The sequence below is a fragment of the Chinchilla lanigera genome, unplaced genomic scaffold (assembly GCF_000276665.1).
Source record: "Chinchilla lanigera isolate Chin_1 unplaced genomic scaffold, ChiLan1.0 scaffold00017, whole genome shotgun sequence".
NCBI lineage: Eukaryota > Metazoa > Chordata > Mammalia > Rodentia > Chinchillidae > Chinchilla > Chinchilla lanigera.
This window is the reverse complement of record NW_004955418.1, coordinates 18,381,333-18,401,785: the sequence shown is the minus strand read 5'-3', so window position 1 is coordinate 18,401,785 and position 20,453 is coordinate 18,381,333. Positions and strand designations below refer to the sequence as shown.

Below are 20,453 nucleotides of genomic sequence, written 5' to 3'. Positions count from 1 at the left end.
TTTGCCTGAAGTCATAGTGCTGTAGTTAGAGGAACCTCAGTCTTAACCACAACTAGGCCAGACATCAGTGCCCAGCTCTTAAGTACTAAAGAACCCCCCTAAGTAAGAAGATAAACTGAAAGCAGGGAGATGGCAAGAGTACAGGATTGGTAGAATGTGATAGAAAATTAGAACCAGCAGGACAGCAGGGCTGGAATTGGGGGTCTCGCGGACATAAGAGGCCACCCACATTAGAGCAAAGAAAGGAATGAAAACCGTAGTTGCTAAAAAACCTAAACATGCATGTGATTCTCCAGGACCTTCTTTTATAGAGAGTGAAGCAGCAGAAAACAGATTCTAAGTTCTCCAGCACTGCGACTGCCCCAAATACCAAGGGATCGGGACATGGGGACACTACGCAGAGAACAGGTGCCCTTATCTAAAGACAAACTGAAACCAGGGTGGGCTAATAAAGGGGCCAAACAAATTCACTGGAAGAACAATAGCCAAATTCACTGGCCTGGTCGGCGTGCACTGACGCCTCAGGTTCCACAGACGGTGGCAATGGGTACAGAGCAGGTGAGGCAGTCTGTGCCACGTTCCCTGGGCTCAGGTGGGAAGAATTAAATCCGGGCAGGTGCACTGCCTCAGTGAACCAGTTCGATCCTGCTCCAGCGCTCTATTTCCGTCTGCAGAGCTGTGCGTATGATTGATCTAGTTTTGCATGACTTAACACAGCAACGGAAAGACGGTTCTTATTTTAGTCATATGAGCTCACCTCTTTCTGTTTCCATGTTCAAATCCAGAAAAAGAGACACAGACTAGTGGTTGCAGAAATGTAGTCCACAAACTCCTGTGGGCAGGGGGCTCCTGCTAGGTCAAAATTATTTCTCCACAATACTAAGACACTGTCTTTTTTATTGTGTTGGCCTTTGCACTAGTGGTTAAAAAGCAATGAAAGATAAAACTTCCTGTGATTTCGTACACATGAATGCAGTGGTACCAACCGGTACTAATATTCATACTCTTCACGCCCAATAGAGGGAAGAAAAGCCAACCTCCCTTAAAGAAAGATGAAGCAGCACAAATCATGTTTATAAAATCTCAATTCCTGCATACGTCTGTTTAATATTCTGAGTGATGTAATGAAGGTATACATAAAGCACATCAAACTATGTTATGATAGCTGTTTAGAGGAAAAACAGTTGTGCACTTGAATGAATTTCCTGTGAAAATAGTTACTTTTTAATGGAACAGCACTTTTACCTATAAGCCTGATAGAAAAATCTATAATTATTTAGATTTGGGTATTTAGAAGATTTTTTCTTGAAAATGAACAAAGTAAGGCTGAAAGTCCAAGAAAAAAACAGTATTTCTAACCAATGCTAAAAACAGGACTTTGTTAAGAATGGTAAACTTTAGAAAATGAATCCTCCCTGGTAAGTTGGGTCATTTTTTTAATTCTTAAAAACTTTTTCTGATGAGATAGGTAGTAATAATAGTGGGCGGGATTTTTTACTCTATGTAACTAAGTGTATCAACACTTGGATGACCTGCAGAAATCAGTGAAATGACACTTACCAAATGACTGGTACATGACGTTACAAAATTATTCGTAGTTAAAAGATCTATTCAAAGTACAACTCAGACCATGGATTTTCATGAGAGTATCAAATGTGTCTTAGGTTGTACTCAGCAACTAATCTTCAAGAAACTACATTTTATTGAGTGTTGGTGAAGCAGAAAGAATACATACAATTACTTGAAAAAGCTACTAAAACGGTCCTTTCTTTTACAAATGCATATATACTTGAGGTTTTCTTCATATTCATCAGTGAAGATAGGATAGCATGAGAGCGAATGGAGAAATAGATGTAACAATTCAGCTGTTCTCTATTAAGCAAGACATTAAAGTGATTTTCAAAAATAGCACACTGCTATGTATTTTTAAAAACATATTATTTCTCAGAAAATGTTACTTATGTCACTATATAATGGATTTATTATTACTATTTTGAAGTAAATGCTTAAAATTTAATTGCTCAATTTTAATTCTTTAAACAAAAACCCTTTTGTGACGTTCATAATGGTTAAGCATGTGATAACGTTTGAACATGCAATGCTAAGCATCTTTGGTTCTAAGACCAAATGTGTGAGAATCACTGATTATAAACCAAAAGGAAGACCTCGCGCTGCCGTAATTCTTCCCAAGTTTCTCAAGGGGAAGGGGAAAGAGGAAAGAGAAAGGCAATGGGAATGTCCTACACTGACTCACAGCTATGCCACTGTTTTTAAAAATATACATTAATGTCCTCCGTGCTCCTCACAAAAGGCTGATAGCTAAGGTCATCCCTATTTTGTAGACGAAGAAACTGAAACAGAGGGGATGATGACTGGCCTAAAATCACACCTGAGCAGTAACAGAATTAAGATTGCAGCACACTGCCAGGCATGGTGGCAAACGCCTGTAATCTCAGTGCTCTGGGAGGCTGGGGCAGGAGAATCTCAAGTTAGACCCCAGCCTAGACCATTGAGCAATTTAGAGAGACACTGCCTCTAAATAAACAAACAGAAGAGAGAAAACGAAAGAAAAGGATTGGGTATGTAGCTCAGGGCAAAGGTCCTGGGTTTAATAGTCAGTGCTGCCAAAAATAGTATAGCACGTATCTCTTTGATTTGGAAATTCTTATTCTTGCCACTTATACACCCTGTTTATGACACAGCCCCCCAACATGGTCAGTGTCAACCAAAACCCAAAAATTCAGAATTCTGTTCTGTATCATAATTTCTGTTGTAAATCTAAATATCCCATTCATTTACTGATTTCCAATCCTTCATTTTCGGCTTGCCAAACCTAAAGAACGCCTGGTACCCTTAATATTAACAGCTGAGTTCACAGTACAATATTCTAATTTCCTGGTTGGCATATTTTAGTTCATAATATACACAGCCTAATATTCTTCCAACCTCAAGCTGGTCAACAGCACAAAATATATTTATCGAGTCAATCTATAGTCTGTCACTTATTTCCTAGGCCCATGTAAGGAATTAATATTCACTCATTTATTTATCAAATATTTATTTAAAAAATTGTTCACTGGGGCTTGAAGGCATGAAACACAAAAACACAAAAATTAATTTCTGATGACTGAAAGCAGAATTATGTTCCTTTTAATGCTTTTGAATTCAGTGATCTTGTGGCTGCTCTGTAATCAGACTGGATGGCAATTTACTTTTTAAATGAAAACCGTAAGGTAAAGAAAGTAACATATGCTTTAGTGAACAGTTAGTGAGTACATTTTTAAGGTCTTTTTTTTAAATTATAAAAATAAAAGGAAGAAAACATTAAAGACAGACAACCTTTTACAAAATAGCAAAAGAACAGTACAGACAATACAGTTACAAACAAAGTGGTAGGAAATTAACAATGCTTGTTGTCTTACATATTGATATCTTCAAAGTGGCTTCTCATGAAAACAGATAGACACATGCAATATTGATCAATCAAGGACTAATTGACAGTTTCTTTCAGCAAAGACATAGAAGGCAGTAGAACAACTATATTAACTATCCTGTGTATACACACATACAAAATTTCTCCTTCTTTGCCTTCTTTTTCCCCACATCCCAGTTGCCCTTTACCCTTGAGCGTTTTCCTATCATTTCACACTGTCTATCATACCTCCTAGTTTAAATTAATTCTTTCAGGTTTTACACTAGTGAAACAATGTGGTGTTTACCCATGCAGGTCTGATTTATTTCACTTATGAGTATGGTCTCTAGTTGTGACCATTTATGTATAAAGACCTCGAGTATATCTTTATAGCTGAGTAATATTCCATCATATAAAAGTGCCACAATTTTCTTATCCAATCCTCGGTGGATGGACATTTGGGTTGATTCCACAATTTAGCAATTACAAATTGTGCTCCTATGAACACAGGTGCACATATATTGCTGTGATATGATGTTTTTAGATCTTCTCAGAAAATACCCAGAAGGGGAATAGCTGGGTTGAATGGGACCGCTAGACCTAGTTTTCTTTTTTTTTTTTTTTTTTTGGTTTTTCTCCGGTACCGGGAATTGAATTCACGACCTTGCGCTTGCCAGGCAGGTGCTTTTGCCGCTGAGCTAAATCCCCAGCCCCTAGACCTTGTTTTCTGAGGAATCTCCAAACTGATTTCCACAGTGGTTTCACCAGTCTGCATTCCCACCAGCAGTGGAGAAGGGTTCCTATTTCTCCACAGTCTTGCCAGCATTTGTTATTGGTTGATTTCTTAAGGCTAGCTATTCTTACTGGGGTACGGTGGAATCTCAGCGTTGTTTTAATTTGCATTTCTCAAATGACTAACGATGTTGAACTATTTCTCATGTATTTGTTTGCCATTTGTATTTTCTTATTTGAGAAGTATGTATTCATCTCAGCTGCCCATTTTTGGATTGGGTCTTTCAATTTGGGAGGGCTGATATTTTTTAATTCTTTATTTGTTCTAGATAGAAGCCTTTTGTCTGAGGGACAGTCAGCTAAAATTTTTTCCAGGTTTGTGGGTTTTCTTTTTATTCTGCTGGTGATTTCTTTAAATGTACAGAAACTTTTCAGTAGGATGAGATCCCAGTTGTTGATTCTTTCAAGTGTTTCATGCGCAATTTGGTTTTTGTTCATGAACTCTCTGCCTACCCCTATGTCTTCAAGGTTTTTACCTACTTTCTCTTCCAATAGATTTAGTGTTTCTGTTTTAATATTGAGATCTGTGAACCATTTTGACTTGAGTTTGGTTCACGGTGATAGGCTTGGGTCTATTTTCAGTCTTTGGCAGGTAGCAAGCCAATTTTTCCAGCACCATTTATTAAAGAGGCTATTGTTCTTCCAGTGAATTTGTTTGGCCCCTTTATCAAAGATGAGGTGGCTGAGTGTGTTTTGGGTTGTGGCTGTTTCTTCCAGTCTGTTCCATTGATCCTCAGGTCTGTTTTTTAGCCAGTACCAGGTTGATTTTATGACAGTAGCTTTGTAGTATAATTTCAGGTCAGGGATTGTGATCCCATCTGACTTGTCCTTGTTGCCCAGGATTACTTTTGCTATTCTGGGTCTCTTCTAAGGTCTTTTTTGATGTGTTAGAAAAGGCAGGTAATAGTGATCTGTTAGTAGGCACTTTCTTAATCGCAGCTCCTCCTCTTCGGGCTTCCTTGGAAGGAGGCACCTGAAAGCAAGGTTCCCAGTTCCTCTCCTCACCCCTCTTTCTTCCTTTTCCAGAGGAGGAGGGATTTCTGCAATGAGCACGTTACAGAGAGGATGCTGACCGTGCAGCCTTACCCTTCTGCGCACCTGCAAAGTGAGCCTGCAGGAAGGGTGCACTCCAGCTCACTTTCCACTGTGCAGAAGGCAAAGCGGATGCTTGGAGAGACAGGAAATTCCTCTCAGCGAGAATACATCAGGCATTCTGCTAGCCACACAGCAGAATCCGATTTTGTAGTTGAACCATAATAGTTGATAAAACTGATGTTTCTTGCCTTTTCTTCTGATTCCTATGTAATAATATAGAGAGTTCCAAACTAAGGCATGCAGTACTATTCTGGGCACAATGCTGTGGCATACTATAAAACTATATTTGGTCTTTGCCCCTGGTTCTTGGAACAGAGTTCCTTAACACCTTTGGAATTCTGAGGACAGAAGTACCTTCTGTTAATTATAGCAATCTCCTTTCATTGCTGATTTTCAGGTAATAAGGTGATTTAGCACAAGGTCCTAGATAGCCTCGGGATGGAGCTGGTCAGGTTACATGATAGAAACCTGAGCCTCAGCCATGGAGCTTGAAAAGCAGAGAGCCTCTCTTTGGCTTAGTGAACGTGCTAAAGGGGGGCGGAGAAGGTGCCTCAGTCCCACCCACACTGTACTATGCCCGTCTTCCATCTGCTTGCTCCTGAGTCACTTAGCTCCTGAGCCCCTTAGAATAAACCAGTGCAGCGAAGTACTTTCCTGAGTTGTGTGAGCCATTCTTGCAAGTTATTGAATCTGAGGGGCATCGTGGGAACCCCAATTTATATCCAGCGAAACAGAAGCAGGGGTGGCCACGTTAGGACATGAGATTGGTGTCTGAAGTGAGGATTATTTTCTGGGACTGAATCTTTTAATTTGTGGAATGTGACACTCACTCCAGGTAAATAAGGGCAGAAATGAATAGAACTGTTGGACAGTTGGTGTCACAGAAATGGAGTACAGGGTGCTGTCACAAAAAGTCCCTCAGAAAGACACTAAAAGGCACAAAGACCAAGGCTCCTCAAAGCTGGATACTTTCTCAACTGACTCTCATTTTAAGAGATGTTATTTATTCATCCTAAAGCCTTAAGACTAAGTGTCTGATGTCATATTTACTTTACATAAATTATTATCACTCCATTATCCAGACAAAATACTGAGGAGTAGGGAAGTTAAGTCACACTATTCAGGTAAAAGAGTGTCTGTCAATCTCCACACTTTTGATCTCACCTCCACACTACACCTGCAATGGAATGATTCTGAATGTTATGAATACACTAGAAAAAAAAGTAAAAGTAGTCATTATTGCAATCTACCTTCAATGTGCACAGGTTTTCAGTTGATTTGGAAAAACAGAAATGCCTTGGAATGCAGAAAAAATTTACAATATTAATATATATATATTTTAGATTGATTATTAAATTACTAGCCTAGCCTATTTTCCCCAGATAAATTTTAAAAGCCTTTTTTAGGTTACAAAAGAAAGGAAGTTAAAGATATAGTATGGTTGGCATACTCAGCTTTGAAGAAAAGCAAAATCCAATATGAACAGCAGCAGCCCCTGGTGGTCCACGGGGGGAAAGTAGTGTAGCTGTAGTTTCTGGGGTAGAAATATGTTTTTTTAAGGAATATATGTACATATTTAGCCATTTGACTTAGCTCTCAACCCAACACATTAAAAAACAGATGCTTTAAAAAAGATCTGTTGGCAAGATGCTTGTTAAAATTTTATCAGTTGAAATATTAAAATTCATTATGAATTAATTAACATATTATATAAAAATAAAATGTTTTTGTTTCATCGTTTTACGAAGTACTATAACCAGTGGTGAAAAACACTGGGAATTTTATGTGTCTTGATATGTGTTGCTCAGAGACAAACTAAATTTATAGGATTACCACTAAATTGATGACATTTTCTGTCTTCACTCTTGAATTCAGTTGGCAGATGTTTTCGAGTACAAAAAATTCCATCTTATTACAAAACATATTAAGCAGGTTTTCCTGCCAGGCATGTCTGACATGATGTTTATTGCCTAGACCAAATCAATCCCCTTAATAAGCCATAATATATGCCAGCAAGTACATTATTTCATAGTTAAGGAAAGTTGCTACAGAAAAGAGTAAGTCCTTTGATCTCTCATGCTCTGCTACTAATGCAGCAGAAATGTGCTACATAATGCACTAGTTAGTCATTTCTATTTATACTCACTTAGCAAGTAAAATAAAATTATATTTTACTAATCTTAAACTTTTAGGCCTGGGTCCTGCTTTATGTCTGCTTGTGTAAACTGGATACTTGCATAAAGTTGAAAGGAGACTAGCTATTTACTAGATAACATGGAAAAGGAATGCTCAAATATTTGACTACACAGTCACTTGCTGCTCAAAAAGTTTGGTTTCTGAAGCAGTTCAGATTTTGGATTTTTGCATTTGGAATGCTCCACTGTTAAGAATCTATACAAATATCCCCAAACCTGAAAACCCTTCAATATCTAAAACATTTTTTTAAAATTTTTTTTGTGGGGCGGTTTTTGAGACAGGGTTTCACTATGCAGTTCAGGCTGGCCTTGAACTCACTTTATAGACCACGCTGGCCTCAAATTGAAAGTGATCCTCCTGCCTCACTCTGGAGTGCTAGGATTACAGGTGTGTGGCACCATGCCCAGCCTTCTGAAACACTTTTTGATTTCAAAATTTCAGATATGGAATAGTCAACCTATATTGGAAAATAAAAAAGTCTGGAGATTAAATAGTCATCGTTTATAGCATAAATAAATTAAATTTAGTTGCTAAAACAGTTAGATTGAAATGACTCCAGTAGAAGTCATCAGTACAGACATGGAAAAAGTCCAGAAGAAAGGACAGGATGACATTTATCAGCCCTCACGAATACTGCGAACATACCCAAATCTGGACATCAGAAATATCTTTTAGAAGAAAGCTTCAGTTTATCCAAGCTGGCTGTTTCTGAACAACTGCAAAACTTCAAATGAGTTCTCAAAAAATCAGTCAGAAAACTAGACACCACCAAATATCTTGCATGTTAGGAAAAAGATTTTTGATGGATGTCAACAAGCAATCAATCCATAAATATTTGAGTATCTTCAATGTGTAATGCTAGGCTCTGCCAAGATTCCCACTCTGAAAATGTCTCCTCTACACTTCGACTTTTCTTGCTGTGGCCATGTAACTCTATTCCCCATCTGCACCCTCAGCATCAGTTTTTGCTTTTGTTTTTTACACGTTGGGTCTAATCCTTCGTTACTTCCCATCACCACAGCTCCCCACTAGGGCGTACCTTAGGAAAGAGATGGTCATGGACTTCTAACTGGATATCACCAGGTCGACATCAATGTCATTTTGCCTGCATTGTGCTCAGAATCTCGAAAGTTCTATGAACTGGTCCTCCTTAGAAAACAACTTCTTATCCTCCAGTTAGATACTTAAATAAGTTTCATTCCTCTGTTGTCAGTCCCTATTCTGTGTATCTCTACACCAAGGGCTCTTGCCTTAGTCTCCTTCCCGGGGATTAAATTCTGCCAAGTTGGTTTAGTATCAGTTTCTGGTTCTCCCACAATAAGCTCACACTGTTGTAAACAGTTGTTCATATCTGCGTTGCTAAGGATTGACATACAGTGCCAAAATATATAAAGGTAGCTCAAAGGTCTAAAGAATTCCAGCCAGATTAGGACAAGGGCAAAAAAGATAAACTGGTAATATTAATAAAATGATGAGACAAAAGACAAGCATTGCCTCCATACAGCACAAGGTAAGTTCCACATAAGTTAAATAATCCTAATTATTTCTACCTGTCTTAGTGCCAGGAAATTTCAGCTGAACACTACAACATGGGTAGAATTCGGAATAGGGGAAGAACATACAGCAAGGTTACAGATGCCATAAAGTACAAAGGATGTGAGGGTATAGCAAATGTGTAAAACAGACATAGCATTCGGTCAGGATGAAACATTTCCATTTTCATCCTCAGTGGACTACAATGATACAGTTAAAAATGAGAGTGGGATATTCTACTTTTATATATTCAGATAAAAATGTACAGATCAATATATCAAATAAATTAGTGAGTGCATCATAATGAGTAGATTAATTCATGAAACCAATTACACTAATTTTGGGGATGAAATACTGGATACTGGACTGGGTAGGAGACCAACAATTTAGGATTTATTGCTTGTTTTGGTATGTTTGAATGTTTCCTCACAGAAAATCATGTTTTAATAATTTAGGACTTCTGACAAAAAAGTTTGGGATTGTAATACTGGCTCCATCATCGTATTTAAAATTTATCATTAAGACTCTATTCTTCATTTTATTAGGAAGCTCCTATATAGGCTGGGAGGTCTATACTGAATTGTACAGACCGCAAACACCTTCATGGAGCTTAGTAAGATCTGAGTGACCTCCGGAAATTACTGAATGCTTTTGAGCTTCAGTCTCTTTCTTTGTAAGTCTAGATCAATATTATGATCCAATATGAGAATACATACTGTTTATGGACAATTACCTCTGCTGTCATCAAGAGCTACTATATCATTTAATACCTTTATTGTATAAGGTTTAATTTTCGTATTTCAGATACACACTTTGTTTTCAACTGATAGAACAATATAGCAAAGAGGAAAAGGAGCAAGAATCTATAATAATTGTAAGTCCTGGTTTTAACACTTGTTATTTCACTAGTTATTTTACCCTAGAGAAACACATATGTAGCAATTTCATTAACTACAAAATATGGATAAAATTATTCGATCCACGTACCAAATTAGGCTGTCTCAAAGAAACAGATGAGAACTTCCAATGTAAATGACAGAGAAGTATATGAATAAAAGTTAATTTCTCTTTATCATACTCCATATTCGAAGTCAAACTGGCAAATATTTGCTAGCTGAAGATATGTACAGGGAAAAAGACATTTCCTGAGTAGATCAAAATTACCTAATAAGTAACATTTCACACAACAGGAGCCCTTCTTCCTATTTCCCATTAAAGAACCAAACTTACTATCCAGAAGTATGTTTGAGGAGTTTCAAACCTCTGCTATTCTGCACAATTCCAGAATATTTTAAGAGAAAAACTGTTTATTAAAGAAACAGCCATTTCATTAACTAAGACTATCCCATACAAAGTTGTGTTAGGCACATGAGTCTGTTTTTATCTTTTAATGCTGTCAATGGGAACTTAAATTGATGAGTGAAATGGAGCAAGCAAAAAAGAAGCAAAAAGACACAAGAAAAAAATGCAAAAACAAGGACTGCAAAGGAAAGAAAAGAATTTCAGAAAGACAAAGGGAAAGAGAGCATGTCTTAATGAAGCAACATAAAGGGATTTTTTTCCTTTGGTGTAAGAAAAAATAGATGCAGGGATAAACGAAGCTATTGCAAAAAACAGGGTAAAGAAAATGCACACATACAAGAGAACAAAAGGAAAAAAATCAAAGCCATGGTGACAAGATAGAGAAAAATAGAAAGAAATAAACCCAGAGGCAGATGTTTGAGATACATGCTAAATTTGTACATGTCATAGACAAATAAAAGAAACTGTTTAAGAAGAAATGAAAACCTTAACACACCAAATCACTGTTTCATTGAATTTCACACAGACAAGTGAATAGTCTTTATCATTTGTATATTTCAAAAACCTTACAAAGTTCATTTTTGAAATGTGAGTATCAGAGGTAAGTTTTAAAAATTTAACTTTGTCATAGATGATGGTGACAGCAGAAAGGTTAGGATGGAGAAGAAGGTGACATCATGATCCTGATGCAGTCATAGGAAAGAAAGGGTCTGTAACTATATGAAAACAAACAGGTCTAATACTGACTCATAATCTAGCAATTATAAATATTTGTTAAATACTAATATGATTTTCAATGTTTAAATTTTGTAATCTGTTTAACTTCTGTTTAACTCATCCCACAGAATGTTTTGGCTATTCTTGGTCAGGAAACAGTTTGGGGGATCTTAGGAATTTACATGCTACATTCACAACTCGACTCAATTAAATGTCTTGAGTGTCTAAAGTACAGTTCCAAAAATAAGAGTAGTTGTGCCTTGACTACAAATATAATAACTTAAAAATTTAGAAAGCAACATATTTCCCCTCAAAGGTTGGATGAAATATTCCATTAGTGATCTTTTAAGCCAAATGTAAAAGTAGCTCAAGTTGAATATTTTAAAATCTTACTCCTCTCCTATAGTGTAATTATAAAGTTAATCTGTCTAATTTAAATGCTATCAGTGGCTCCTTTTTGAAGAACATTCTCAATTTACTATCTTACTTTTTACCCAGTAGCATTTCTGACATGACTTACTATTTAAAAATAAACTTTTAGCATCCATAATAAGGACCTTAAAATTGCACATATTTGTCTCATTTATACAATGCACGTATACATATATATGTACATATATATATCACGAAGAATATGTCAAAGCACAAATACAACTGTTTGTGTCCCTACACAATCAGATATCCCTCAGCAGCTCTGCTGTAACGATCTCATGCTGTTAGCGTTACAAAGTGCAAAGGCTCACTGGGAAGAGAAGAGCAAAGGACAAGAATTCCCACATTACACTATCCCTGAACAGTTTTTGCATCAATATTTATTAAGGTATTAATTACTCTTTCTCCCCCCATCTTCCTTCAGAAGTTAAACTTAGACATCATAGATGGGTTGTTGCTCATATGAAAACAAATCATTCCCTAGTAAAACTTACCACCCAAGATGAAGACTGTTTTAACAGTGTGCTATTAATTCAGCAGGTAATATGTTTCAGAATTATCAGCTACACGTACTCTCTCCTATACATAACAGCATAATACCTTAAAGAAATGGCCTGCTGGGAAGGTAGACTGGGCAGTTTTCTTCCTTCTGCACATACGATAAAATTATTTTAGAGAATTTTCCTTGATGAAGCATGTGACACAAAAGGAAACTGCAACTGATTTAACACTTCTATAAAATGTCACAATTAAATAAGAATGACCTGTTATGTCATTTTCAATAATAACCAGAACATCTCATCCAAGTAGAGAAGCATGGGATACAAATGGTTAAAATCTAAACAATTAAGTTTACTAAAAAAAATACTGCATATGAAATAAAACATAAAGTAAAGGAAATGAGAAAGGCAAGTAGTCATCTCACTTACTCTGATATACAACTGCATCATTTCTTTTTCTCTTTGAGGGTTACGATACTTCTCATAGAAATCACGCCGCTTCTTTGTTTCTTTAAGGACTTTATCTTTTCTTTCCCTTTTTTCTGCTGGTTCATCTGCACTATCAGAAGTTGACTGCACATGCATCTTGGGCTTTTCTACTTCTATATAGTTCTCATTGGGATTCAGCACTATTACTCCATATCCTTCCTGTTTGGAAATAAAAGAATATACCAGAAGTTAATCTTGGAATCCATTTTGACTCACAATAAAATTTCTAAAATTTGATGAATTTAATGTAGTTGCATGTTCAATAAAATATTCTTTTAGGAAAAATTATAGTTTAAAGTTTTCCAATAAAAAGTCCTTTGCAGTAGCTTGTTTTTATTAAATATGTAAATAAACACATAACATCTATAAGAACAAAAAGACATGATTCCAACATAAATACTATAATCTTAAATTAAAAATTCAGATCTCTGACAGCCTAAAAGTGAGTGAAATAAATGATCAAAGTATACTTCCAAATCACATTAATATTTATAATACGTATTTTTTGAAAACAACCTCACTGAAATTGAAGTTAACAATTGAAACTACACTTTTTAGGATTTTTCTTTAGAATTGCCCATTAATGAGCTTTTAAAAATTTTTTCAGTGGTAAAAAGAATATTCAATTTAAAAGCAATAAATCTGATCTAACATTCAAGAAATGCACACATTTCTATTACTAGAAACATAGTCTCTACAGCATCTTGGATTTTACTCACTTCTTTTCTTTCAGGAGATTTAAGAAATTACACAAAATAAACCAATACCTTATTATGATGTATGGAAACACTTCTTTAACCTTGAAATTTCACTTTTGAAACTACTATAATAATTTCTCTTTATTAAGAAATATTACACAAAGAACTACAAATAAAGTTCCAAAGTTTAAAAATATAGCTTATTCGGCTCATTAAGGCTTTCTTTCAGTGTATAAAACAGATGTTCTCCTGTCTGATTTATTTCTAACCAGGCAAACATTTCTATGGTTATAATTAGGAAAACTTTTGATATTTATAACTGATGGAACAGTCTAACCATGAGAAACCAGAGAAGGATAAACAATAACCAGTGACAAGCACGTGCAATGCTACTTTCTGAAGCTATTATATATCTGTCGGTTCTATTCAATGCTGTATTGTGGGTGTTTCCATTATGTTCTTGTAAAATTCTATAAGGTCAAACTTAAAGATGCTACATATTATGATAAAAAAGTAAGAGTTGTAGAAAATAAAGCTTATCAAATGCTCAACATTACTAAAAAAAAAAGTATAGTTTTTCAAACTTATTACTATAGAATCTACTCTGAGGCTTAAATGTTATTTATTTATTTATTTAGCCAAACCAACTGAAAGATTTTTTAAAAACTGGAGAGAGTAAAGACAAACCAATGTCAGCATGGATTCCATTACCTTACTGCTAAACACACTATTGCTGCATTTGGTTGGCTTTTCTATACTTGATTTGGCAACCTACTTACAAAATTCATTGGGATTCTTTAAATTTTCACCTCACATTAGATGACACTATTGTCTGTAACCATGACTGTTTGGAGATTTTGAAGATAAATGAAGTTCTACTTTTAGTGGCAGAACTGTTAAGGTAACTTATATATCAGAATACTATACAATAATCTATAACAACCGATTAACAAAATAGCACATATTCTTCAACAGATGTTCAAATAAAACTTTTAGATAAATAAATGCCTCCTTCATGAAGCACTTACAAATGCTTTACAAATTTCAACATTTTGCTTCAAAGGATACGAGATTTTTTTTTTAAGTTTCTTAGCTGGTAAGTCAAAAGTTTTACCAACAAAAGATATTTTATTTGGTCCTGCTTTATTCTCTGTAGAGCTATTCAAAAGTCTTGTAATTCATTGTGATCACTGTCAGGTAGACAGATTGTCACTTGGTGATTTTCTACAGTTGGACACACTTGAGTAGTTATTAAAATCACATTTGAAGAAGTTCCTACTCCTCTTCCTTGTGCCTCTTACAACTTTTCACGCCCTTCTCAAATTTCAGCTATAACTTCTCCTCCCACCAAAAGTAAGTTAAAGAACACTGTTGCACTCTGCTAAACAGGGTGAAATAGAGGCATTCAGTACACTGTCTCTGGTGTAAGGAACGTAGTCAAAAAAGGTCACCATAGGCCAAAAAGAAAATTGCCTCCTTACTAGATTCTGTACCATGAGTAAGTGGTCTCCTGTCATGTTTCTTCCCTGCCATCTCTGAGTGAATTGAACTTTAAACACACACACACACACACGCACGCACGCACGCACATGCACACACACCCTCTCATACTCACACACAAGATTGAGCTAGCAAGTCCCAAATAGAATCTTCCAGTTCTTAAACTGGAAATAACGCTATACTACATTGTAAATACAACACCAAAAATTTCAAACTTAAGGTAACACAGTTGGACTTTATTATTGCTATATGGTAAGTATTGTTTTTCCATATTGAATGACTTTCAAATAAGGGACCACTGTGAGCAAAGTTTATAGTCACCAGAATTATAAAACTGTGACAACAATTCATAACTCAACTATTATAAACATTTTCATAAAATCAAACAAGTTTTTATTTCAATTTTTAGGAATAATCGACTAAAATTACTGTGCCCACTTCATTTTAAACAGACTTTGAAATTTGAAACATCCAGTCTAGATAAGTATGAAAAATGGACACACAAAAATCATGAAAGAAGTAGTATTTGTCTAAGTTATTGATTATGTAAGTGAAAATTACATGACCCTTTTGTTCAATTTTATAAAGGTACAGCATCAATTTTTCACTGAGGCATCAGCAGAAGAAAATGATTTTATTTTAAAATCATCAGTATCAATTAAAAATTTCATCATTTAGATTTCAACAATGAATGTATCTCTTTGAACACCTAAATTACTTGGAAAATATTTTATCTTTAGGTATTTCAGACAACCAATTGAATTAATAATAATAAAAAGAATTGTTGAGGAACATTTTCTGCAAAAAGAAGTGTTCATTCTTAGTAAGTGTCTTGGTTGAAAATTAAATTACCATTCCATAAAAAACCTAGTATTTTTCAACTAAAATTTTACTGATAATATAATTGATGCAACAGACACAAAGAACATTCACAACCATTTAATAAAGAGAAAGAAAAAGAAGGTACAACAAAATAGACTACTCCACCTACACTGGCTCTAACATCAGATACACAGTAAGAATCTCTTCCACTTTTTCTCATAATAATGTCAAAAAATTTCTCATGCAAAGTAAAAAGATTTTGGACTGTCATCATTAATATATAGAAGCTAAATAGTCATAGCAAAAAAATGTCAGCAGTTAAACTTAACTTTTAAATAAAAATTACATCTTTAAAACTCACAGTACATATGATTTGGAAAAGTAATTGTTATTCTCCATACCTCAGTAATTACACAGCAAAATAAGTAAAACAAGTTGCTAATATGCCCTTCAGTGAACAGCTCTGCAAATTTTTCCAAAACTACATGATAAGGCAGTTAGTATATTATCATAAAAGAACTGTACACTGCTACCCTAAGAAAGAATGCTTCATAATTTAGGGTTAAAACCTTAAAATATTTTATATTGAAATACTGTCTTCATATTTAATTATTCCTTAAGCATGCTAAATTTTGAACAGGATGATAAGTTAAGGCCATTTGAAACACACACAGAAATCTCTTCTGTTATCTTTAAACAAACATGATAAAAATGATTATCTAACATTCTACAACTAAATAAACAAAACTTCTGGCATCTTTCATAATGATTTACCCAAACCAATTCGAATATCCAATATTTCAAGAGACAAAGCATACATAGAGTTGTTAATTAACTCTTAGGTTTGATCTCACAGTCTAGTAGATCAAGAGGACAGATGTAGGTAAAAGGAAGAGTTAATTCAACTAGTTCTACTTTCTGTATTTTTGTATATATCACTGTAGTTTAATTTTGAGGCCTGCCTTAACTATGTAGTCTTAATAAGAAATCCTCAAAAGTTTACTGCTAGATGTAGCATTTTATTCAGCACAAGTACTCCTTGTGATTTAAATAAAATACATGGCCTCCACCCCTGGCCTTCTTTACTTTGGAGTCTCTAAATGAACTTACTAATAAATAATAGCTAATTTATCATTCAATCAACAAATATTGATCGGCTTGGGTCAGGTCTAAAACGGACAGATGACACCAAACTCAAAGAAGCAAGGAGGATAACTTGCTACAGAGTTAAATCAGTACAGAAATATGCTTATGAATAAGATAAAATAGATAAATTTAAATAGATATCTGCAAATAGATAAATTTAAAAAGGCCTGACCAAAACCAGATTACATTTGATCACAAATAATATTGGGGAAAAACCTGAAGATTAATTCAAGCTAATTTACTTTTGATTACCAATTGTAAGGAGGATGGAAAAGAGGGACAAATTCTGCATCTTTTCAAATCTCTTTTGGTTAGCTAAATACAAAATCAGTTGCAAATACTGGCTTTGCATATTAACCTGCTAACACTGCAGCCACATGAGACCGGAGGGCAGGGGCCACGGTGGAATCCTTCAACCTATGGAATCACCCATTTGGTCTTTGGGCAAAGTTCTGCAAGAGATCATTTTACATAGATTTATCAATCATATTTTTCAAGTTCAACATTCTGTCTGCTTGATTTGAAACAAGATAGGTGCTCATCCTCCAGGGAAATGAAACCCGAAGTGTTTTATCTCCATACTGCAACTGCCCAGGGCTAAAAGAGACAAACCACTGTCCATTCATCTTTGGTGAAAGATGTATGTTGTGTGTATTCTCATCTCTTTTCACGGAAAGGGTATGTATATGTCACTGTTGCAACATCCTAGGTGCAACAGTGAGATGAGGTCATGACAGCCAATCAGAAGTCACTAGTGAAGCGTTAAAGTAAACATAGCTGTTGGAGCTGCAGCTCTGCTTGAAAAATGCCCCCTCCATTATTTCAGCAATTTTCTCAAGACGTGACCTGGGACTGAAACAACTGAAATGTCATTTGACTCTTTTTTGTGCTTCTTCTCCACGTGCAGTTAGGTAACAACACCCTACTGATATTTTGTAAAATGTTCACCAGCATCGTGTTTCAACTTGGAGCTTCCTGAATTCTAATGCTACGTTTCATGGCATAAAAAAATATCATAAAATGGACCAAGACAGTTATTGCAGTTAAGTTCCCCACTTCAAATAGCTCATCAAGTTAGTCAGTAAAAGAAAACATGCCACAAAAAGTTTTCAGGGGACCACCTGTTGTCTATTATTTTTACATAGCACTTACTCATAAATCATAACACAGGGTAATTAATCAAGCTGTCAAAGAGAAGGTCAAAGGTTATATGGTAGAGTCAGAAGGTCATGCATGGGCTGATAGAGGTCAGGGTCACACTGCATTCCTCATTATCAAGTTGGGATGAGAGACGGCCCAAGCAAACAAAAGTGAAAGCAGATGGAGAAGTGAGTGGATAAAAAAAGAAAGAAAGAAAGAAAATTTCACAAACAAAAAGAAAAGTGAAAGAAGATTGTCAGCTGCCTTCAAATAGAGAATAGAAAAGAAATACACTGAAATGTGCTCAAAAGAGCTCAAAAACATAAGGAATCTACAGTTTTATTAATTAAACTGCATATAACTTTTATTGGTCATTTTATTAGTGCATACTAAGTAATATAAGAAAATATGTGTTTGCCATCTCTACACCTTTGTTAGGTAGAGTGTTCAATGTTAATTAAGATCAGGCAAAGATTTCCTAGCATGATTTCCAAAAACAAAACCCAAAACAACTTACAATAACCCTTTAATATTTCAGTGTTACAACACAGATGCAAATAGTTTTAAGCCATACAACAGATAATTTCTTGAGTGTAATCCAGAGATATACACAAACATAAATGCATCATGAAAGTCCCTTTGAATAACAAAACAGTTCTAAAATATTCTGTTATTACGCAGGCCTGAATTAGATGCAGAATACTGTGCAAAATTAGCTGTCACCCTTTGCTCAAAATCTTTGTTAATCTCATTTTGAATGTTTGCAGCTTTATCAACACATGCATCAATGTCAGCTCCTTGGTTACTGAACCGCTGTAGCTGGAAGAAGATATAATTAAAATGTTTTGGCACAGAAAAGGTGAAATTGTATCTTCCCTTGTTCCCTTAGGAGTCTGTAAAACATGAAGGATATATTGACAAACACACACCCCTGTCTCCAGTTCTGACATCTCAGGTCATCCAACTGCTATTTATTTTAAAACATTCACTTTGCACTTGTCCATATTATCACCTGCTCTGTTTCTAACTTTTTCTAGGATTACGAACACTACGTTGTTTAAACTTTACAAATTTATCTTCTAATGATTAACTTATTTCTATCAACATGCAACAGTACCACAAAATAAGTGTGATTTTTATTCACTATCAAGGGTGGAAATTGACTTAACATTACAGTTTCAGAAAACTTTTCCTGTTCTTTGCTTGCCATTCCTATAAAATGACACAGACATCCACATAGTCACAAATTAAAGTTAAAAACAGTGATTTTTAACTGGCTCTAAGACAATGACAGACCAAAATCTTTAAATGGGTCTAGGGAACCCTGTGGACATCTTTATTGCAAGACCCACATCAGAGCTGAATGGGTAAATTTCTCTTACGAATTGTACTGCTCTATCTGCTAGCTATACACTTATAATTTAGAGTGATGACTAAAGTCCAACGTTCTCTAACTTCACATTAAAACCCTTATAAAATTATGCAAATATCAGATAGCAAACATCACAAGTAGGCACATGGTTTTTCAAAATATCACTTTGACCCAATTATACCCTATACAAATATATTCTTAAATGACTGGTCAAACCTGCTTTTGAACCATCTTATATAAAACATTTTACACATCTTAAAACATGCCACTTTCACTTTCTTTTTCCTTCAGTTAAAACATTATGTGTTTAAAATACTTATGGTTATTTTTTCCAAAAATATAGAAGTCCTTTGCTTGTGGTTCTAGAGTCCACTTCTAAGAATGAGCACTTAATAAATGATTCCAAGAATTCACTGAGTCAATAAATCAGTAAACTGATCTGATGCAACAAATATTTAATAAGCATCTACTATCCACCAAGTATTGTGTTAGGCAGAATTAAGAGTATATCTATGTAGTATACTAAGAGTCACCTTTCACTTTCAGATATTTCCATTCAGTGGAAAATTCCAAATCAGGATCGAGTACAAATCGCTGAAATGCCTGTCTGGAGATACTTTATTTTTCAAGAAAAAGAACTACATAAAAAGAAAAACAAAGGAGAATATAATGATAAGACCAATGTAGTTAGACTTTCAGGGATGATTAACCTCAAACAGTAAATTATGTTTGTGGTTGTATTAAAAGTATTCAAAGTTAGCCCACCACAATGAAAATGTACTGTTTTGGGTCTGTGTGTATGGATGTGTGCACTTCTTGCGGTATACATTCAGATATTTTACAAAATAACAGCATTTACAAATGTAAGAGAAAAGCTCCTATCCACAGCTACTTCCCAACAAACAGGTGCAACTAAGTACAGCTATGAATTTCCCTTCCCACAGTGACCTATGTCAGAAGATCTTCTCATACTTCTTCTGCTAAATAATTTAATTACTTATGAGTTATGGTTTCTTTGTAACCTTTTAAATGACTAGCTCATTAAAATGCAAAAATATGCAAAACATGATGTCACTGGGTCAAACAGCTGTGTTGGTAAAATTATGGCTGTGAATGTCCCCAAGAACATGAAAATATTAATAATTTATATTGCTCATTAGATGGCAAAAACTCTTTAAACAGATTTAGAGACAGATTAATTTTATAATCACAAAATGCTACACTACCTCATGGTAACAAATCTTTCTGCCATCTGTGACCCTTTGGTATACATAAAACATATAAAAATTCATACTGGCTTAAAAATT

General features: G+C 35.0%; 1 protein-coding gene across 11 annotated transcripts in view; it reads right to left on the bottom strand.

Moving 5' to 3' along the window:
* Fam172a (family with sequence similarity 172, member A) overlaps positions 1–20,453 on the bottom strand; it is a 410,259-nt gene that overhangs the window by 222,297 nt on the left and 167,509 nt on the right. For all 11 annotated transcript variants that reach the window (XM_013512947.1, XM_005382264.2, XM_013512945.1 and 8 more), the window contains one exon: positions 12,409–12,627. In XM_013512947.1, coding sequence (XP_013368401.1) covers positions 12,409–12,627 — 219 coding nt within the window. The remainder of the gene's footprint in view (positions 1–12,408; positions 12,628–20,453) is intronic.